This window comes from Mesocricetus auratus, unplaced genomic scaffold, assembly GCF_017639785.1.
Source record: "Mesocricetus auratus isolate SY011 unplaced genomic scaffold, BCM_Maur_2.0 Super-Scaffold_100008, whole genome shotgun sequence".
NCBI lineage: Eukaryota > Metazoa > Chordata > Mammalia > Rodentia > Cricetidae > Mesocricetus > Mesocricetus auratus.
This window is the reverse complement of record NW_024429192.1, coordinates 64,063,302-64,086,350: the sequence shown is the minus strand read 5'-3', so window position 1 is coordinate 64,086,350 and position 23,049 is coordinate 64,063,302. Positions and strand designations below refer to the sequence as shown.

General features: G+C 39.1%; 1 protein-coding gene across 1 annotated transcript; it reads left to right on the top strand.

The window, feature by feature from the left end:
* Positions 1-1,077: 1,077 nt before the first annotated feature.
* Cldn16 (claudin 16) lies at positions 1,078-22,835 on the top strand. The gene is made up of 5 exons (XM_040750327.1): positions 1,078-1,200; positions 14,037-14,139; positions 17,210-17,374; positions 21,598-21,789; positions 22,619-22,835. Exons 1-5 carry the CDS (start codon positions 1,087-1,089, stop codon positions 22,750-22,752), a joined length of 708 nt encoding a protein of 235 aa, XP_040606261.1. The 5' UTR covers positions 1,078-1,086; the 3' UTR covers positions 22,753-22,835.
* The last annotated feature ends 214 nt before the right edge of the window (positions 22,836-23,049 follow it).

Here is a 23,049-nt window from a genome sequence, read left to right as displayed (position 1 = left end):
GTTCGACCCTCAGATAAATAGAGACCCATAGGTTGAGAACTGCTGCTCTAAGAGCTATAGAGCTTTAATGTCTTCTTAAGATGCTGTGGAGCCTGGTATCATGCCTTTAAGTCATTCAGTGGGGCTACATGACTATATTTTAAAGTAAGTCTATAGTAAATCGCCTAAACACACACACGGACACACACACACACACACAATTATGCCCACACTCAGGAAGACCATATTTTGCATTAAAAAACACTGAAATAGCTCAGCTTTGTACTTTTGTATTTGTTGTACATTCAGGTGTTATTGCAAATCATTTCATTTTTACCTTTTGTGACTTGCAGGTAGGTGCTTGAGTTTTTATTTAACTGACAAGCTGACAAGCCGCACTCTTCTCCATATGTGTGTCTAAATGTTATGTATCAATAAAGATAAAACAATAATTCCCAAGTGCTCATTTGTTCCCAGTCCTGACTTGAAAGGTTAGGGTTCTTGGCCCTGCCTCCTGCCAAGGGTTCTGCCCAAGACTTTGGAATGTGAACTCGCTTGAGCTAGTACCTGCTTAGCATAATTTCACTGGTGGCTTGTCTGTCTAAGGCAGTCGAGGGGATATTAAAATAGTCTAACAATAAAATCGCAATCAGTCAACCGTACAACTACCTTCTAAGGGGGAGGAGAACAGCTCCTTCTCTCAAGAGCCTGAGAAAGATCAGTTTACAGGCTCCAGTCCTGCCTGGGATCCTTCCTCCGTCCTCCATCTTGACACGGTCACAGGCCTCTGTGGCCATAGGTTCACATTAGCCCACAGCCAGGGCTCCTTCTCCCATGAACCACAATGTGCTCAGTTCTTCCCCTGCCCTGGCTTCAGATTGGGAGCCCGGCTGCTGGATAGTGACCTCCAGGACCCTGACTCGATTACATCCTGTTCTTACAATTCTTTCTGCAGTTCAAGGTGCCTGCAAGAGGGGTCTGGGGAACAGAAGACTGTGCACTTTGGCCCCCAGGTATCGGCGTCAGAGGCCAATAGCATCAGAAGCTAATAGCATTCCAGCTGGGCTGACATCTGCCCATGTGTCTCTTCTCGGGCTGCTGGCAGCCATGAGGGTGCTTCTTAAGTACGCTGCTTGCTTCTTGGCCTTTTTCTCTACCGGGTTTTTGATTGTGGCCACGTGGACAGACTGTTGGATGGTGAATGCTGATGATTCTCTGGAGGTAAGAAGCCAGTGACCTCGATTTTGCTCTAAAATTTCTGCCGGCCTTACTGCAAAACATGGACCAGTATGCTTCACAGGATTAATGCAAGCAAAGATAGACAGCAAGAGCAGACTGATTCTTTTGTTTGCTTGTTTGTTTGTTTGTTTGGTTGGTTTTTTTGAGACAGGGTTTCTCTGTATTATTTTAGAGGCTGTCCTGGAACTCGCTCTGTAGACCAGGCTGGCCTTGAACTCGAAGAGATCCACCTGTCTCTGCCTCCTGAGTGCTGGGATTAAAGGCGTGTGCCACCAACACCCAGCAAAAGTAGACTGATTCTTAATGAGTCTCAATACTGTTAGCTTATTTAACCCTGACACTAGGTGGCTATGCAGTTAAGTCCTGTTGTCCCATTTCACAGATGATGTAGCTAAATAATCCATCTATTTTTCCAAGGACACATTTGCACATCTGCCACAGAATCCTCCACATGTTTACCCCTCCCTTTTCTATATACCAAGCAGAGCACTGGGAGAGGCACACCTTCTATTTTCCCTAAGATAAATGTGTCAACTGATAAATGTGTCAACCTGGATGGCAAAGTCCTGTGAGAGACATTTGGGAGCCAGTTATCTGAGCTATTAAGCAAGTAAAGCCTGGGAAAGACCTTCAGAAAGAGTGTTAGTAATTTCAGGCCTTTGGGAACACGAACTCAAAGTGTATAAAACCCACTTAGTTAGTATAGCATGGTGGGGACTCTACATTAATCCAGAGTGAACTCAACGTGAACAGTGCAGGTCAGATAAACATCATGACATGAGGAACTCAGAAAAGTAAAGTGTTAATCTGCCTTCTCTTTTCTGTGCTTCCTGGGGGAATGGTCTACACCCACCAATGCTGTAGTGTCAGGTCTATGAAGGCTGAAGAGGATCCAGGGGCTAGGAGTGGAAGAGCTGACACGCTTTTGTTCTAAGTCTGTTTACTAGACTCTCAGGTTGGAGTTAGTGAAACTCATAATTCTTTTCCTATTTTGTTGTGGAACCTTTTCCTCTGTATGTGTGTGTGTGTGTGTGTGTGTGTGTGTGTGTGTGTGTGTGTGTTTTCTATGGGACATTTCAAAACCAATGGAGTTATAAATCCCTCCTTAATACTGAGAGTTTGTTTCTAAAAACTGTTATATCATTAAAGTCCCCCTGGGTCATCTGCTTTATAGTGAGTTCAGGGGATATAATTCTTGTGCACAGTAATGAAGAAAAAAATGTGTCCCTTGGACAGTGCTCAGGGGAAAGTATGCGTCTAACACTCTGCTACTATTAGCTTGTCATTATTCAGAATGCCACTCAGTCACAGGTGATCAATAGAAAAATGTGTTGCACTTGAGCACACTTTAAATTGAGTTGTAAAAAAATGTTTTTAAAATATGTAAAATCCCATCCAAAGTCGTTGGTTAAATATTATCTAAAACAGTTTGATAGTCTTTTTACTCTGAGTGAGAAAGTTATTAACCTTCTCCATTAATAAATAGGTTTTAAGAGCCAGGCTTGCTGAGAGGGAGGCAGGAACCCTGGTACTGAAGCAGCATCCTCCTTGCATTTTAGTTTGTCAATCAATTTGCCTTCCACATTGTATGAGAATATCACCAGTTCAAATAAATAAAACGAGCAGTCCAGATAGTTCGTTTTAAGTAAATTCTAATTTTTGAAAAGCTGGTACTAATATTTTTCCTACGTCAATGTGTTCTTCAAAGAGCCTGTAGGTGGAAACTACCCTATAAGCATTAGCCTATCCCCCTTTTCTTTTAATTATCTCTATCAATATTTTTAAAGAGACATCAATCTCTCTTAATAATTTCCTTAATTTGTTGAGACACAGCTTATTATTTTCTGCAAAAGCTTCTAATCATCATTGGACCATTTAGCTGTTCTCTCTGTTTTCCATATCACCACTAGTCCACAGTAGCCATTGGTTCACTTTCCTTAAACAATTGTTGGGTGGGGGGAGTAAGTGGAATAAAAATATGTAAATAAAAACATTTGAAGAGGCAGAAGAAGTATTCTGGATCATGGCTTTGTTAGTATAAACATATGGGTTGGAAAATTGGTTCTATGGTTCAGTTCAGCTTGGCAAATAATTAAATTGTAGGTCACGAAGAAGCTGCTGTGTCTGTGATACTGAAAGAGGAATGCACTGAGTACAGGGGGTAAACGATGAGCATGAACTGTAACAAATGACACAGATCAGTTCATATTTGAGAAGTAAATGAGCAGGATACCACTGGAACAGAGATGATAAAGCCATCGGTCCCCATTAGGCATATTGAAATGTGTCTTGTGGAGGAAAGGACTCTCAAGATAAGCCTCCAAGTGATGCAATTTCAAAGGGTAGAAATGACAGCAGGGACTTTTGAGGACAGGGCAGTGTGGCAGAAACACAGAATGAGGAAGTTCTGGGCTTGTAAAGGATATAACTCAAAACAAAAGGCAGAAAGAAAGACACAAAGAAAGATATCCTTTGGCTTTTACAGTGGTACACCAGCCTTGAAGGGTGAAATTGTTGGTATTTAGTAAAAACATTAGGAAAAAAGAAACAATATCCAGGAAGAACAATGGGTACAACCCCAAACAATGGACTGGGGGGCTCTCCTGCCCTAAGAATACTGGTCATGACACAAACAGTAGGCTGAGCTGCTCTCCTGCCCTCCCTGTATCCTTGAGTCTGTTGTTCCTGGGAAGACTTGGGTACTGAAGTGAATGGATCTAAGGGTTTTCAAGCCTATGGTCACTCAGCTCTTAGCCTGTACTAACTTCCTTCTCTTCAGCAATCACACCCTTTGTCTTCAGTTCTCTTGGAGGAAGGGATGGTAAGGGAGCTGGGACTGGCATGTCAAGCAAGCTTGTTTCTAATTTAAATTAAAAAAAGAAAAAATATGGAGTTAAATTCAATGGTCTGCTTGTCACCTCTTTTTAAAAATATCTGGATTGCCTGATGATTTGCAACCTCTGAGCAATGGCTAGTTATTGAGGGACCAAAAATATCCAGATCTTCATCAGAAACAAAACAACAGAAACAAAACCCCTTTTCTTTGGGAATTTTGTGTGAATATTCACTAGCTTCACGATATTCCATACACTCATTCCTGATCCCTACCTCCCCAAGCCCCTGTCCTCAGTATCTCCCCAATATCCTTCTACTTCTTTCTTCTTCCCTCTTTCCTCCCTCTTCCTCATCTCCTTTCCTTCATCTTTTTATCCATTTCATCTCCTTCTCTCCTTTTCTCTTTGCGTTCTTCCTATCTCCTCTCACTCTACAAACATTCATTAACACCTACAGCATGACTGTCACTATAGCAGGTCCCTGGTTATGAGAGTTGTGCACTCTGAAGCATCGGTAGGTGATTCTCAGTGTAGTGAGGAACACAAATTGGTGAACACAGATACATTTTGGCGTGACAAGTGCTATGCCTGAGAATGAGCGACCATGAGTGGACATCATGTTGTGCTTTGGATAGTTAGAGGAGACTTCTTAGAAGTTACCTCTAAGGAAGGACTGAAAAAGCAAGTGAATGAATAGAAGTAGAGAGTGTTCTAATCAAGCAAATGGAATGCATAGAGCTGAGGTGTGATAGTGCTCATGTTTATGCTATTGTGCAAATTTTTGGATGTAGACAGGAAATTATGGGGCTAGGAAATCAAAGGCTTAAAGTGTTATGCAAAATATAGGTCTAATCCCCATAGGCAAGAGCATCTCATTGTAGGCAAATATGTACATGCCTTCTAGAAATATCAGCCTTTTCTGGGTGCTTCTGGTGGATGGTCCAAGGAGGTCAATTGAGCTATGAAGATACTATCTAGAGGACGTTTGCATAAATCAGGAGGAAAACAGCAGTTGTGTACATGATAACGGTAGTAAGTATAGAAAAATGTGAAAAGACGTGGGGAACTCTATCTCAGATGGTTGGGGTTGGTGATTGACTGCCTGCACTAAAGAAGGTAATGGGGAGAAAGAACCTAAGGTTTAAATCTGCTGTACGTATTTTGGGTCACTGGCAGGATTATGGGATCACTGACCCAGTGGTCAAATGGAAATATGAATTTCTTTACTGAAGTCATGGAGCACGCTCCTGGGACAAACATCATTTTTCCCTTGGCTTAACTGAGCATGGTGGCAGAAACAGTTCTTCAGTGGGGAAGTGTATATATGACACCCAATGTCAGAGGGACCCAGGATAAGTTTCATTTATCTCCCCTACACAAGGAGAATGGTGGCTCTTATGACATAGTTTCTTGCGAGGGTTAAATAGGCCTGTGTATTACAAAATATTTACCACAGCACCCAGTAAACACAAATCAGCCAATAAATGCCAGATAGATTATGATTAATTTATCATTTGTTCTTTTGTTTTGTTCTGGGGGAGGAGATGATATTTTGTATAGTGCTCACTGGACTGAGAGCTTGAAGAATGGAATTCTTGCCTCATTTCTGCTATTGATCCTTCAGAGAAATGTTGTTTATTTCTCTGGGCAGTGATTTGCCCAGCTTTATACTTATGACTGATTATTGCTTGACTGGAGGAACAAGGCAGACAATGGGGTCCCATAGCAGAAGCTATCTATCTACCAATGAGTGTTCACAATGAATGAGGGCTAGGAAGATTAATCACATTATTATGATGCTAGCTATCTTGTAGGATATGTAGGTTGTAGTTAGGTGTCAATATGTAAAAGGAGTTCTTAATTGGTCTCGATAATAAAAGGCCAGAGTCAGATATAAAGGGAAATGCTGAGAGATCAGAGAGAAGGAGAAAGTCACAGTAGTTATTTATTTTTTTGCAGGAGTAGAGACAATAAACAGTTTCTTAAGAAAGTTTCTGGTCTCCCAATTATCAGAAGGGAAAAATGTTTGCGTAGGATGATTCGATTTCCAGTTAATTTTTTGCTAATTATTTCCTGGAAATTGCTATACTCTGAGCATCATTACAATTAAATTTTTATTACTTCAGAAGAAGGTTGTTCATATTAGAATTTATTTCAGCCTCATAATCAGGTTTTCTCCTGGGATTTCTATTTGCCTTACTGATGCTATAACTCTTCTGGACATAAAGTATGTATTAAAATTATTATGTCTAATATATGTTCTGATTATTTATATACCAATTTTACCTCCTGTTTTATTTCAAATTCTTTTAGCAAAAGTTTGAGACTGCCCATGGACTCCTATGCAGCCCCTGATTTCCTACTACACTGAGGTCCACATTATAGGAACCTAGGATGCATTTATACACATGAACTCAGGGAGAAGGTGTTACAAAATGTAGCATATTGATGAGAGAATGAATAAAATATGATTTTTTAAAAAATTACTTTTATTTTATGTGCACTGGTGTTTTGCATGCATGTAAATATGTGTGAGGGTGTCAAATCTTGGAGTTATATATGTTTGCAAAAACTGCCATTTAGGTGCTGGGAATTGAACCCAGGTCCTCTGGAAGAATACCCAGTGCTCCTAACTGCTGAGTCATCGCTCCAGCCTCCAAAAGATGATCTTAGAAAATTCACATTAAACCTTAAGTAAGAAGTATGTCTATAATGAAGCAACCATCTTTTGGAAAGCAAATTCTCATATCTTGCAACAATTTGAAGAATTAATACATACATTTGGCCCATCATTTTAGTAAGAACATTTTTTTTAAAGAACTAAAGACCTGTTCCCCCAGTGTGTTTAATGAGGCTGATGAAAATTTTGATTTGGTCAAAATTATGATGCTTTTTTCCTTTTGGTTCTTCTTTTTTGTTGTTGTTTGTTTGTTTGTTTTTCGAGACAGGGTTTCTGTGTATTGTTTTGGAGGCTGTCCTGGAACTCGCTCTGTAGACCAGGCTGGCCTCGAGCTCACAGAGATCTGCCTGCCTCTGCCTCCTGAGTGCTGGGATTAAAGGCATGTGCCACCAACGCCCAGCTCCTTTTGGTTCTTTAATATACAAAGGGAAAAAAACTCTAATTGTTATTGAAATACAGTTTGTGACCTCTGACACTGATCAGCTGGAATTACTAGTTGTGATGCTATGCTCTTTCAACACAGCATTCTAATGCATACAAGACAATTATATTAGATCTACATGTTTCCACATTTTCTGGGGTGTAAGTCAAGTCATTTAGCCACAAAGGGTTCTGTCAGCCGGTGCCACAGGACAGAGAACACTTAGAGCACAACTGCTTGGACATTCCAAATAGGCAACTCCGGGTTAAGGAGCTAGTTTATGACAAGCATTCAGTGATGTAGATTAGAACATGGCATTGTAGAAAAATTCCTGGGGCATTACAGACTAGGAGGATATAAACTCTAGTTAGAAATAGTATAGAGGGGTACCTTATAGAAAAAAAAGAATGTCTTGGGAGGGATGAGACTTAAATTTCAGGTAGAATTTTGACAAGTTGAGGTCAAGGATCATCGTTTTTTTAGTGTAGACCAAGTATGAATAGTTCGATGTACTGAAGAATCAGGCAGTCATTGCACATAAGTGAAGTAGACTTTGCAGGGCTACTGGGGGGCATGGTGAGAGCACTCCACTTAGATGCCAGCAGCCACTCACTCTTGCTGAACGTTGCCATCTGCAAGGAGGCCAGGAGACAAAGCCGACCAAGTGGTCAAGGGAAGCCAGGCATCCGGGCTGTCTGTGGTATTGCTCCACTTTGAGCATTGGAGAGCAGTTGGGAGATGATCTGTGCCTTCCGATTTGTTGATGCCTTAGAAAACTTCATCTTGTGTGGGAAATGATCTGCATCTCACTCTCAGGAGCAATGGCATCACTGAAGCATAAATCCCTTCAGCATTGCTGTTTGTGTTATTTATAAACATGTCGATTGCACGCTAAAAGGAATAAGCTCAAAATTAGAACTTTCTATTTCAAATGACCCCGTGTGATTAAAATTATTAGTTCCGATTTTACAGTTTTTGCCCTTTAAGAAAGGTTAGTCCCACTACTTAAGCACTAGTTAGCCTTTAAAGAATCTTATTTTAAGACTTCCAAGAATTTCCGTTGGCTTACCTTGTAAAACAGTTTCCAATAAGCCATTATATCACAGGCAATGAGGTTGACTAAAAGCGATAGACTGTAGCAAGTAAGGCTTTCCTAAAACGATAACACGAATCTTTTAACCTTGTATTTTGGGCACAAAGTCACCTTTAAGGGTGCCTGCAGTAAGTGCTGTATTAACACTGAAGTTTAGTTAATTACAGCCACTATTCTCACGTATCTTAGCTGAGAGTGAATGCCAAGCGATTTAAAAGTGTGCCCCAGAGCATTAATACCTAATGAAATTGGATTCCTTGTTTCCTCTAATGACCTCATTGCTTTTCGAAATATGGTCATGGCAGGTAAATGATCACTAGCCTTGAAATTGACACCAGCCCTGGATTATAGTTGAATACCCTTATTATTGAGGATATTGTCCAAGTTACATCGTGTATAGCAGGATGGCCGTGTATATTGTAGTAAGAATGTTTTTCCAGCTGATGTAGACATTAGGAAATGTGAAAATTCATTGTTTGATTACAGAAAATGCCTTCATATCTATAGTGTACCATTCAAGTTAGGATAAACTAAATCTATGAGATGAGAGACTGAGGACATGGACACTAGCAAGGCCCAATTTACTTCATAGTCTAGTTGGTCAGTACGTACCTTGTACCTTAACTCTACCAGTTTCCTGAAGCTGCCATAATAAATGATCTTAAGGAAATTATTTTCTCACAGTCTTGAAGGCCTGGACTTTAAAATTAGGATCTATGTAGGCTTCATTAATTGCCTCTGATGCTCCAGAGAGAATAGCTTTGCATATTTTCTAGTGACTCTGAGTTGTCCCTGACTTGAGACTGTAGTGTTACTCTCATCACTGAGTGTTCCTGTGGCCTCCTTCCCTTCTTCTTGTGCCTTTCCTTTGTGGACATATGATAAGGACACCATTACCCATTAGTTAAGAATCTATCCGTATAACCCAATGTCTTCTTTTCATGCCTTGATTAAGTTGTATCTTCAAAAAGGGCAATAGTCATAGACATGATTGAATCTTTTAGAAGGCTGTCATTTGTTCCATTACATCTAAAATTTTTCTTGTCATCATTTTTTAGTGAAACTCCATGGTGTTTAGAAATTGACTTCCATTTTCATTGGAGCTAATAATTTACACTATATATTAGTGACTTTGTAATACTTTTAATCACTCTATCATTATCCTCCCTTATACAGGTGAGGATATTGAAATTCAGAAAAGGGAAGGTCTTGCCCAAGGTTACAACATAGTTATGAAAAGTGCCAGTCTGTGTTTAAGCTTATGCTCATATACGCGTATATGTTCATGTCTTTCTTTAGAAACACTATGTCAGATTGTAAAAGATGGATTTTCTTTATTAGAGTTTTGACCTCTGTGTTTCTATAAGTCAGATAATCTCCCATAAAATCTAGAACACTACTGTAGGCACAGCTTGCCAAAGCAGTGATTAGAAGAATAAGAGCCTTAGCATGAAAATTGAGTTAGGGCCACATCACGGAAGGCTGTCTCCCAACACTAAGGTACAAAATACCAGGTACTTAGGTTGAAGTAGATCTTTACAGGTGAGTTCTAAATATACCACAATCAAGGCTTGGGAATACCCACACCTACAGTTCAGTTAGAATCTTGTCTACTGCATTATTATCGACTGTGCTGCTACAGTGTTTTTCCTTCCCATGCCTCTGTTTCCTTATTTGTAAATGGATGGCAACATCTCATTAATGCTCTTTAAGAAACAAATGACATGATAATATACTTTAATAGCAGATTCTTTAAAGTATAAACTCAATGATTGTTAATCATTACCAGTTATAAGTATTTTACACCAGAAGCAAGAGTGACAGTATCTGTAGCTCCAAGCAGAACATGGGCAAAAGTTTCAGAGTGTTTACTTAACTATAATACTATGCTCACATTAATGCGATTCTCTTTTTTGAAAAGTGTTTTTCTATCTACTCCCTTCCTATGGACACAATTTCAACACCTCCCCCCTATGCAGCCATTTCCTTAACCTACTCTGTTATTTCTTTTTTGGTGTTGGGTTTTAAATGTGACTTCCCACAGTAACTGTACAAGTTTTTAGGCTAGCTTCAGATTTCCAAGGTAATAGGATATGTTATTGAGTCTGTTGGGGAAGTCCTGTTATTTGCCTGTGCATTTGTCAATAAAGTACTGTCTGGCCAATAGGGAATCTAGATAGGAGGGACTAGGAGTCCAGGAGGACTCTGGGTAGGAGAAACACAAGAGAGTCGACATGTGACGCCATGGGGTAGGAAGCCGGGAACTATTCTCCGGTAAGAGACATACTTAGATTAACAATTATGGGGTAATTACTTAAGGCAGAGCTAGCCAGTAAGAGACAAGCAAGGCCAACAGCTTCATAATTAATACAGCGTCTTGTGTGTTTATTTGGGGACTACATCGCAGCAGAGCCCAGGCTGCTGGCGGGGGATAAACCAAAGCGGCTAGCAAGGAAAAAGCTTCACTTAACATAATGGTGATCAGGAGTGGGATTGAATTTCCACGTAGAATGACAAAAGCTTTAAAGGAATTTTAGAAACAGAAGAATGGAGAGAAGCACAGATTTTTGGTAGCAGCATTTTTCTCAGGTGTGCTCTGTTTTGCTAGCCACAAGCCGAGATTCACAAGGCTCACTTACCGGAGTCTTCCTGACTCGGCATAAAAAGAAAAAAAAAACCAACAAGGTTGTTTTAAGAGACTCTGCTAACGATTTAAAGGTGTGTACATACAGCTGGAAGTGGTACTGAGGCGGTAAGCTGGAGTCACGCTTACGCCCGCCATCTTGAAACGGCAGTTTAAAACAGCCGCGGTTTTACAGATAAGACACGTGGCCAGAAAAACGTAAAAATTTACAGTAAAGTCAGACTTGGATGAACAAAACCTTTAAAGGTTTACAGTGTGTTTAAAAATATACGTGTGATTGAGAGAGAAAATGAAATGACAAAGTGGTATATAAATACAAAAGCCGGCGTTGTGGTGGCGCACGCCGGTAAGATTTACTCCAGAGGCAGAGGCAGGCGGATTTCCAAAGAGAAACCCTGTCTCAGAGAAAAATAAGTAAAAGTAAAATAAATAAAGTAATAATAGATAAATAAATAAGCCACGTAAAGATGGAAAATACACAGAGAGTCTGGATACTGTATGTTATTGTTTTTCAGTTTTTTGCTTGCTCAGGAAGGAACTGCTACTAAAGTACACTTGATTATAAATGCTGCTGAATTAATTCAACTTATATCTTTTTGAAAATGCATTGACTTCAAAATTTAAGTATAAGGATATGTTACTCGGAAAAGGAGTTTTAGCTTATGTTTCTACAGAAAATGAAAAGTTCAGGATTCCTTCCAGGCTTTTGTGGTTCGACGAACCAAGACCCCCGGAAGCAGTGGACCAGGTGTTCCAACAATCGAAACAGCTAAGATGATGCAGTTTTACAGGCCCCGAAAATACGGACTGATACAGGTTTCTGAGTTTTGTCATGATCCCCATGGTATGAACAGCGCCCCCTTCCAGCAGGAAGCAGTTTGGAATGAGCGACGTCCCAATTCCCATCTTGGTTATAAATCTTTGTTTTCATTTAAATGGGATTGTTTATAATTGGCTAATGATCACAGCCGATCTTTTTTTAATGGTAAAAAGGGGAGTTATGGTATGGTATTGTTTTTCATTTATTGAGACAAAATCAAGGTCAATTTTGTGATGTGTATGTTTCTCCTCTTGATTAAGTATTGTGCTTATATAGATCCTTTGAAACGTAATGCATGCTTGAATGCAGACTATAGATAGTTACTTATAATGGAATTTATAGTTAGGTAAGTTAGGTTTTCTAGATATATAGAAATGTATTTGAGACAGATAGATAGTCTTCAAAACTCTCAAAGACCTTCAGAAAAATGGCATTTAAAATGGTTTAGGGTTTTTCTTGACAATGAGAAATGTCTGCTCCTGGCAGCACCAATTATGAGAGGAAAATGGGCATCGAAGAAACTCGTTATGGAGTTTGCTTTCAACATGGCAAGATTAGCCATTTGGGCAAGAAACTGCTCTTGCCTAGACTGACTGTTGCTGTATAAACTGGACATGCAGGACCCACAGGAAAGTGAATGCTGAACTCAGTCTTACAGGGTTCCTGCTTTATGGAAGAGTCCGCGAGACTTTCTGCAGGACAAAGAAAAATGAATGATAGACTGTCAATGCAGATGGACAGTTTGAAATTTCCTGCTTTGCTGAGAAGTGTTCCAGACACATTGTGGCCTATGGGCTGAAGATGGATGCCCCAACGTTACAGAGGAACTTCGGGTGACTGTCCAGGCAGTAAGATACCTCTGTCAATCCTAGTGTTTATATATTATCCTTCTGTGGTCTTTGATGGAGTTGAAGACAGATAGTTATAATTACAGTTTTCCTTAGTTATGATAAAAGATAAGCTACATAGAACTTTGGACTCACAAGGATGGGATGGATGATATTTTCTTTAAATCTTGCTAAAATATTGTAACTATGTTCTTATTTGATAATTGTTCTGTTATATACAATTTGACTGTGTTAAAGTTAAGACCTTTCTTTTTGTTTAAACAGAAAAGAGGAGATGTTGGGGAAGTCCTATTATTTGCCTGTGCATTTGTCAATAAAGTACTGTCTGGCCAATAGGGAATCTAGATAGGAGGGACTAGGAGTCCAGGAGGACTCTGGGTAGGAGAAACACAAGAGAGTCGACATGTGACGCCATGGGGTAGGAAGCTGGGAACTATTCTCCGGTAAGAGACATACTTAGATTAACAATTATGGGGTAATTACTTAAGGCAGAGCTAGCCAGTAAGAGACAAGCAAGGCCAACAGCTTCATAATTAATACAGCGTCTTGTGTGTTTATTTGGGGACTACATCGCAGCAGAGCCCAGGCTGCTGGCGGGGGATAAACCAAAGCGGCTAGCAAGGAAAAAGCTTCACTTAACAGAGTCTGAAGAAACAATCATAATATCTCAGTTCCATAATCATGAGCTCTGTCAAGAATACTTGAAACTGCTCTCTGATGTTTATCATTGTTTTTAAGACGTTTATGGCGACTTCCAGTCCACAAATAAAGAATTAGAGGAGTCAGGACACTGGGACCTTTCGGTTTTGGTGGACATTGTCATCTGCAGGCCAATACCAAGTAAAAGTGATTTACAACTGTCAAATTACATTAGATTACTTCTAAGTTCCTTTATATTCATGTCATATCTTAAACATTTGTAATATGTTGGTATAGCAGACAGGAAGATGATCAGGGATTCTCAGTCATTTATTGTTGCCTTTTTTCATCTATTGGTTTTCTTTGCTAATTTTAAATTTATGAACCTCATATAAAACAGCATCTTTCCTCATGAAAGTCAATGTCTGTAATGAAGATGAATTAATGTGTGTTGCTAATAGACTTGAGACATTAATGTTACTATCTATTGTCTTATAGATTTATTGATGAGCAAATGTCAGGACATTGAAGTGAAATGGATTGTCTCTATGTCAAAGCATGACTCAAAGACAGAAGAATATATTCCATTCTGGTTTTTTCCCTTTCATCCATGATTTATTTCTCCAAATGCCCCCTCTAATCAGGAAATAAATTCATTTCTTGGCCCAGAAAGCCCTTAATTATCATTGTTTAATGGAAACTATTCCAACATGAATTGATTTAAATAAATAGAATTCTAATAATGCTTGTAACCACTGCACCTTGCTAACAAATATGACCAAGAGGAAATGAAATTGGCTTCATGAGTTGTTTCACAGAGTGTCTTTTCCAACCTCCAGGTGAGCACAAAATGCCGTGGCCTCTGGTGGGAATGTGTCACAAATGCTTTTGATGGGATTCGTACCTGTGACGAGTATGACTCAATATATGCAGAACACCCCTGTACGTACACTGTAAACATTCCTATTTGGCAGGAAGGGTGTGCCAAGGGAAACTGAGCTCAAATTTCTACTTGTTTTTTTTACTGTTGTATGATATTAATGCTTTAATTTGAAATATTGGTAATTAAAAATTAATAACATTTTTGAAATATGAATCAAAACTTTTCTATCACATTTCACCTTTCCCCCCTGATTTTGTAAATCCCTTAATAGTAAAAGTATTGTCTCATCTATGTAACAAGGGACATAACACAATGCCTTATATACAGTATGCTTATAGTAAATATTTCAATAATTAAAGTTTATCCTTTGGGTGTTGTGATTTTATCATTATAATTGACAGGGTAGATGTGTTTCTACTATGACTTAGCTCAAGTAGAAAATTTACTGTTTTTTCCCAATTGAATATTTGCTAAGACAGAGTACTAGATGCAGAAAGAAAGAGAATTAAAGTGAGACAGAGGATGTGGGATCAGTATATGAGGATACCAGTATGTGTGAGAGATCATTAGCTTTGGTGTTGGAGTCAGTTAATCTTTCTTTCTTTGAGCTCTAAATCCTACCTTGATATTTGCAAGACCACCTTCCTATGAATAAAGCAATCTTTTAAATTAACAATCCATTGTTGATGGCCTCAATCTTTCTCCAAGGCATTGAATTATTTGCTTAGAACTTTGAACCATGCCAAGAAATACCAGTCCTGCTACTAAAGGAAAGTGCTATTAGTGCCTTTCAAAGCCAGAGATGGGTGGTAGTGCCCCATGAAAAGATAAATGAAAAGTGGTCCCTGTGTGATGCTCCTTTTCCCCAGACATCTGTTTCAGTCCAGGAAAAAGCACTTAAACAGAGCAATCTTCAAAAAAAATCTTCATTTGTACTTTTGGAGTTAGGTGTCTGAAATATTATTTGCCATAATTTATAAGACCTTTTATTAAATTTTTACTCAGAGGTTTTAAGACTTCTCCATTTGCCTCCCAATATTCAGCTAGTTCTATCTACACACACAGAATCACAGACACACAGACACACACAGACACACACAGACACAGACACACACACACACACCAACATGATTTGATGAATAGGAATGGGAGTTTATGTCAGGCTTTCAGTCTATTGCAAAAATGCAATATATAGACAAATTCAACAAGACAAACAATTTAATTTGTTTTATTATTTATTCATCCTCTTATTTATTTACTTATTTATGTGTGTGAGGGGGCATGGGGGCCTGGACATAAAATGATGCAGTTAAGAAGGTCACAGAGTTAGTTCATTCCTTCTTTCTGAGATTCAGGGAATGAACTCAAGTCTTCAAGCTAGAAATCAAAACCCTTTATCTGATGAGCCATCTTGTGTGTCTGGGAAGACAAACAAAAGTTAAAACTTTAAAACTTTTAAATGCTGGTATACACAGTCATGGAAGAATAAATAGAAGGTTTCATGAGAAAAATGACTGTTGACATTTTAATACGGTACTTTTAATGCTTTGCCTGAACTATCTCATGCTTGGTCTTTGTTCTTGCTTATTGCTTTCATAAAGTAAAGAACTTTCACCTTATTTAAATGATGTCACATATTTAAAGACAGCAATGATAAAATGTGTTGTAGGAAAATAAAATATCTATATCCTATTGGTTAGGAGGCTATCTATCAGGAGTAGGGTTTTTCCCCTCATTTTCTTCTAAATTCATAGAACTAAGTTAAATAACTCTTGCAATTTTTTCTATGGGGCTTCTCTTCAGGAAAATAGTTTGAGCGATGCCAAATAAAAATGTTGAGCTTGTTCTGGTAGCCAAAACTCAAACCCCTCCAAATGAAATTCATCCATAGGGCATGAATATGTTGCTTGCAGACTTGCCATCTTGGAACCTTGCTGACCATAGGCTCAAGTCCCAGAGCTTCACAGAAACCCTCTGTGTTGAACAGAACATGGGAGACTCTCTAGAGGAAGAGGAAACTGGGACCCATGTAGATATGGATGAAATCAGGCTATCTCATTCTAACAACATTAATGGTCCTGAGTGGGCCAAAGCTTTCTCATTACTAGGAGTCCCACTTATCTTAACCACAGATAATCAATAAGGTGTGTTGAAATGAGGAAAATAAAAAAAATCTAGCTTATGAAGCTTCATCTTTTTGCTTTGAGGCAGGGAAGTCAGGGTTAACAGGGACTTACTTGAGGCAGCTGGTCATGTCACTCTCATAACTGGGATGCAGAGAAGGGTCAGTGCTTGTGGTCAGCTCAATTCTTCCTTCTTATATAGCCCATGACCCAAGCCCAGAAAATGGTGCTGTGCGCTTTTAGGATGGGTTTTTTCCCATTTCAATTAACTGTACTAATTAATCCTTTGCAGTCATGCCTACAGGCTAAATAATCTCCCAGGCTTGTGTCTGGATGCTTGCCTCCTAGACAGTTCCAGATCTTGTCATGTTGATAGCCAGTAGGAACGATCTCAATAATGTGTGAACATATATAGAGTATATTCACCTACTGGTAAGATAGGAGGGAATTTCATGAATTTATTTTTTTCCTTCTGCAGGTGTGTCATGTACATCTTAAAATTTTGAACAGGGAAAATTGGTTGTATTTCCACAAAAATAAACCGGAATTTTATTTCCTCATTGAAAAAACTTATGAAAATAAAGTATAATTAGTATATAATAAAAGGAATAAATACATTAACCTTTCTTATGATCCAGGTAATATAATAGTAGTTCATGCTCTACTTGGTATGTAATTTCCTTTCTTTTTAGTACGTAGGATGAAACACAAGGTCTCCTGCATGCTAGTACAGTGCTCTGTCTCTCAGTCATATCCCTAACATTTCTTATGTAAAAGTCTGTGTAATTGTCACTCAGAGTTTTGATTCCACAAGTGCATTTGCTTCATGTGAGTTCTGAACTTGATAGGAAACTATAGGCACTCATATTGCAGCTTATGCTAATACGAATTCTGAATTCTATGCATGGCCTTATGTTGCTGTGCCTAGTATTCTGTTCTGTGATGTTCTTGTATGAGTTTGACATGTCACCTCTTCTCTCTCTGCTGTGACTCCATGCTCTTCCAGTGAAGTTGGTGGTAACTCGAGCACTGATGATCATAGCTGACCTTTTTGCTGGCTTTGGATTTGTCACCCTGCTCCTTGGTCTTGACTGTGTGAAGTTCCTACCCCATGAGCCACACATTAAAGTCCGCCTCTGCTTTGTTGCTGGGACCACATTACTTATTGCAGGTACTGGCTTGATTTGTTATATTCAGAGACTGTGAGTCCCTGATCATTCTCAGGTTTTGCTTGCAGAATTTATCATTTCTCCTCATTTAAGGCCTTCTATCCATAACCTGCTTCCTCAGAGTGGACAACAGTTGTATAAACCAGTGAATTTCTTATACAATTTAACATTGTATAAGTTTGTTTTAGAAATGGTTCCCAAGACTTCACTGGATGATCTGATTGATTTTTGTTTGTTTGTTTGGTTTTCTTAGTTTTTCTAGACAGGGTTTCTCTGTGTAGCTTTGGAGCCTGTTCTGGAACTAACTCTTATAGACTAGGCTGGTCTCAAACTCACAGAGATCAGCCTGCCTCTGCCTTTCGAGTTCTGGAATTAAAGGAGTTCACCACCACCACTCAGCTAAAATAAAAATTCAAGTTACTCAAGAAAATCATTGAAGGTATTGCAAAAGATATGGTCAAAGTAAGTAGCCTGCGATAACTTAGCATTTTCTAGAATTAGTCTGCCATATGCACAGATTTTTAAAGCATGTGTTCTGTTCTGAAGTTTGAAAAAAGGTATTTCCAAATTAATTGGTAAGTGTAACAATATTATAGAAAAGGATATAACTCAAACTCTTTTCTACTGTTTACATGCTTGAATTGCTTGGATGAATGATTAGAATCATAAACCCAAATAATGTTTAAAATAGTCATTACCAACTCTCCAGGAGGGAAGATATGGTTTTTACAAAGGGCAAACATTTTTCAAAACACCCTTCCAACACATTACTTTGTCTCCCAGTTGTCACCTTTCCCTTCTAGATGTGGCCTTTGATATATAATGTGTACTTAAAATTAGTACTCACTCATATATGGATTTTAGATATGGATCAGGATAGTGCCAGTCTGCATTTCCACAGATAGAGAGTCTGGGAAACAGGAAAGAACCTAAAAGATATGCATATATGCATAGTACCCAAGAGAAGAGGATGGAGACAAGATCCTCTGAATGGATGGGGAACACGGCGAGGGGTGGGGGGGAGTGGGACCTGGGAAGAATAGAGGGGGTAAAGAGGAAGGGAGTTGGTCATGGGGGAACAGGAAGTTGAGGGGGTGGGGGTAGAATAAGGGGAAGAGGGAATCATAGGATCGAAGACAGATCAGGCACCAGAGTGACCTCGAGTGATCTAAAGGTATAACATCAATTGGCAAGCTAAGCAATAGTGGAGGGACCACCTCGAATGCCCATTCCTGATAATGAACTTGATGTCTATAACCATCCGGGAGCCTTCATCCTGTGACTGATGGAAGCAGAGGCAAACACACAACTAATCACTGAACTGAACCCAAGGAACCCAGTGACAGAGAGAGAGGAGTGATGAGCAAATTGGCAAAAAATGGGCTGGCAAAACCAGCAGAGACAGCTGATCTGAACAGGGGAGTGCTCTTGGACCCCAGACCGACAGTGGGGAGGCCAGCATAGGACTGATCTGGACCCCCCAAATGTGAGTGTCAGTGAGAAGGCCTGGACAACCTATGGGGCCCTGAGCTGTGGATCAGTGTCTATCCCTGGTATACAAACTGTCTTCATGTGCCTATAGCACAAAGAGAGATGCTCTCTCAGCCTGGACTCTTAGGGGAGTGCCTCGACCCTACCAAGAGTAAAATGACAGACTCTAGATATCCCCTATGTGGAAGGATTTGGCAATAGGGTGGGAGGGAGGGGGGAAGGGGAGTGCGGGAAGAGGGGAGGGAGAGGGAACTGGGATTGACATGTAAAACAAGCTATTTAAAATTAAAATAAAAATGATTTAAAAAAACTAATTAGTAGAACTGTTACAATAGCACTATGAAATGACAGATATGTAAACATAAGTACAAATGAAACTTAACTACATATTCCCTAACAAATGGGGTATGCATTTTCCTAAAAAACACTACTACTAACATTCCTAGGAGACAGAATTTCACAGCAAACTCCCTGGTTTTATTAACATGACTGTCTAAACATGAACTTAAACAAGGAAAACAACAGACATGTTAAAGTGAATGGATCAAAGTCCATAAAGCCTTCAACCCTACACACAAAAAAACTATAAGCAACTAAGGAATGGGGAGGGTGGGAAAAACAATAAAAAAAATTAGTGGAACCCATGTGCTATCATGTCAAGCCCATCAGTTGTTAGAGGGACTAATCTGTGGGTTTTAGTCAAAATGGAAAAGGGATGCAATTTTTTGGCCCATTTTGACAGGGTGTGGGATATAGCACAGTGATTATTAGAAAAGAAAGGCCGTTTTTTTACATGGGATTTGCTTATTTCCCTCCTGTCTCTAGCACACTGAGTTGACCAGTATTGGATACAGTTTATATGTGAGTTTATATATATATTGGCTGCCTATTTAGGATAGCCTACTTTGCATGTGGATGTCGACTGTGTATCTAGGATAGCCCAGTTTATATGTGAGTGTTAACTCTGCATCTGGGGCAGCATGAATCCTAATTAGGGTTACTATTGTTATGCTGAAACACCATGACCAAAAATATGTTGGGAGGAAAGAGTTCATTTAGCTTACATTTCTATATCATAGTTCATTACAGAAGAAGTCAGGGAAGGATCTCAATCAGGGCAGGAACCTGGAGGCAGGAACTGATGCAGAGGCCATGGGAGAGTGCTGCTTACTGGCTTGCTCCTCATGGCTTCCTCAACCTACTTTTTTGTCTTATAGAACTCAGGACCACCAGCCCAGTGATGGCATCACCCACAATGGGCTGGTCCTTCCTCCATCAATCACTAATTAAGAATATGCTCAATTGCCAGATATTATGGAGGTATTTTCTCACTTGAAGTTCCCTTCTTTCAGATGACTCTAGCTTGTGTAAAGTTGGCATACTATACAGCACAGCAAGGTTATATGAGGGTGTTGATTGTGTGTCTGTGACATCACAGTTTATGAGTGATGAGTTGTACCTGGGACAGCACAGTTTACATATGAGAGTTGATTGCATTTCTGGGACAGCATGATTACATGTGGGTGTTGGCTGTGTCTAAGACATCACAGCTTATATGTTGACTGACTATATATATATATATGTATATATATATATATAAGAACTTAGATGCAGGTTTTGGAAACACAGAAAATTTTAACAGCATGTACTTTAAGGTGAATATTAGTGTAGAAGGCCTAGTGTGTGGGGGCGCACACCTTTAATCCCAACTCCTAGAGGCAGGTGGATCTCTGTGAGTTTGAGGCCAGCCTAATCTACATAGTGAGTTCCAGGACACTGAGGGCTCTGTAGAGAAATTCTCTCTCAAAAATTAACTTTTAAAAAGAAGAAAATGGACATAGAATGAAAACATGTTCTATGTAATTTTTGTTTTTGTGTTTCTTATTTTCAAATTTTGTTTTAAATATTTTAATTTATGAAATGATCATGAGTCACATAGAGTATTTTTATGAAGGACAAGTCATGAGGTGGGAGCCTCATGAGAGCATTATGGAATTAATAATTTATTTTGCCTAGCAGTGCAGTAACTGTCATATTGTGACACCATAAGGCATTTCTCATACACTTGTGGCAATGGGCACAGATGAACATACGCAACTATAGCATATGTAACCATAGCATATGTAAGGTACAGTATGTTACCAGCTAGTGCATTTGATATATTCTTATCATTATTTTAGAGTATACTCCTTTCACTTAAAAAACGTTTTCTGTAAAGCATTGTACCTTATTACAGCAGACTCCGATAACTCATGGATATTGCATTTCTTCACTGTATTGTTTCCTCTTGATATTGACCTCAATTTCAAATTGTTTTGTTCACTGTGGCCTTGGAAGCAATGAGCTATGATATTTTTTGCATGAGTGTAGGTGTGTGTGTGCACACACATGCCCATGCCATGTAGCTCGGGTGTACAGCATGCCACCACAAAAAATTCTCTGTTAAGTGATACATGACTATACAAAGATAACTTTGGAAAAATAGGAAGCTTCTAAAAACAGTCATAGCAATCATTTTGTGGTTGCACAAACAGATGAGCACTGTGTCACTTCATTTCAGTGTTTTGTTTGTGAAGAGGAATGCTGAAAGCAATGAAAGAAGCTGTCCAAACTCCAGTTGCCCATGAATTACAGTAGTAATACTAATGCTTTAGATGACAGCATGAATTTGGTCCTTGTGACTTAAATTTGGAGAATATTCTGCATGATTACTGATCCTTCTTATTTCTTTCAGGTGCCCCTGGAATTATTGGTTCTGTGTGGTATGCTGTGGATGTTTATGTTGAACGGTCTTCTCTAATTATACACAATATATTTCTTGGAATTCAATATAAATTTGGCTGGTCCTGCTGGCTTGGAATGTCTGGGTCTTTGGGTTGCTTTTTGGCTGGAGGTCTCCTCACCTGCTGTTTTTACCTCTTTAAAGGTAAGGGCAAAGCAGAATAAGAGCTCCTCTTTTACGGTCATCTTTTCCAATCCAAAGGAAACACGTCTCATCAGACCAAATGGCTCTGATCCTCTTCCCAGTTTCAGTCATTCAAAGACAACTGAATTGCAGTATTTAAGGTTTTTCCCCCCAGTAGTAGATATTAGTGCCCAAGGAAACCCAGAGTTGCAACTCTGTCCACTATCTGAACATGCATCAGTAGTTTATGTACAATGATCATTTCTATGCATCTAAACTCACTAAATCAGTTAAATTTATGTTCAGGGTTAAAGAGAGAACTTGACTGAGGGCCAATCAATGAACAATCTTGATTAAATCTTGACAAATCTTGGTAAAGAACTTATATTAGTTTTCTACAAAACCCCCCTAAATAGCAAGATCTCATAATCATAAAACAAAGGAAACTGCTCGGCCACGTTTTTCAGCCTAAAAATAACCTCCAGGTTGAAATTGAAATACTCAGAACTTCATCTGAGATCTAGTATTCCTAGATGACTTCAACTGAGATGTGTGTGTGTGTGTGTGTGCATGCATATGTATTGTGTCTTTGAGTGTTTGAGTGTGTGTGTATGTATGTGCATATGTGTGCATGCATAGTTGTATGTATGTGTCTGTGTGTGGTGTGTGTGTGTGTGTGTGTGTGTGTGTGTGTGTATGTGGTGTACGCACAAGTGTATATTTGTTTATGAATGTGTGTCCTAGTCTGTTTTGGAAAACAACATAAAAAGTGACTCTAGTTTTTTTCATTTTTGAAAGCTAACTAGGTCATATTTATTTTCATTTCGCTGCATTTATCTCTTTGAAACAGATGTTGGACCCGAGAGAAACTATCGTTATGCCATGACGAAGCGCTATTCCACTGCAGGTGTGTCCATAGCCAAGTCCTACGTGGCCCCTCGGACAGAGACAGCTAAAATGTATGCTGTAGACACAAGGGTGTAAAATTGGCCAAATGTCAATCTGTGTTCATATGCTGTTAAATTCATCAGTCAATGTATTTGAGTTAATAAAAACAACTGATCAATTTTGGAGCATTTATTTACATTTAAAATTCAACTTTTTAGCTGCTGGTCCAATCAAAGTGTTTGATTCTGCTGTCACATCTTCTATGAGTCTCCCCTGTCCCCCCACAGTCTCACTGCATTTGGAGTTAAGACTGATAGACTGTAGGAATATGTTTCAGGTGTCTTTATTGCTTTTGGAGATTGTGGCTTGGTGATATTAAAGTGAAATGATTCT

Bases quoted from the DNA above. Each gene is read 5' to 3' on its own strand.
- Cldn16 (XM_040750327.1), top strand. From the start codon at position 1,087: ATGAGGGTGCTTCTTAAGTACGCTGCTTGCTTCTTGGCCTTTTTCTCT. The intron at 1,201-14,036 runs GTAAGAAGCCAG...TCCAACCTCCAG, and splicing joins ATGCTGATGATTCTCTGGAG to GTGAGCACAAAATGCCGTGG. The intron at 21,790-22,618 runs GTAAGGGCAAAG...TCTTTGAAACAG, and splicing joins CTGTTTTTACCTCTTTAAAG to ATGTTGGACCCGAGAGAAAC.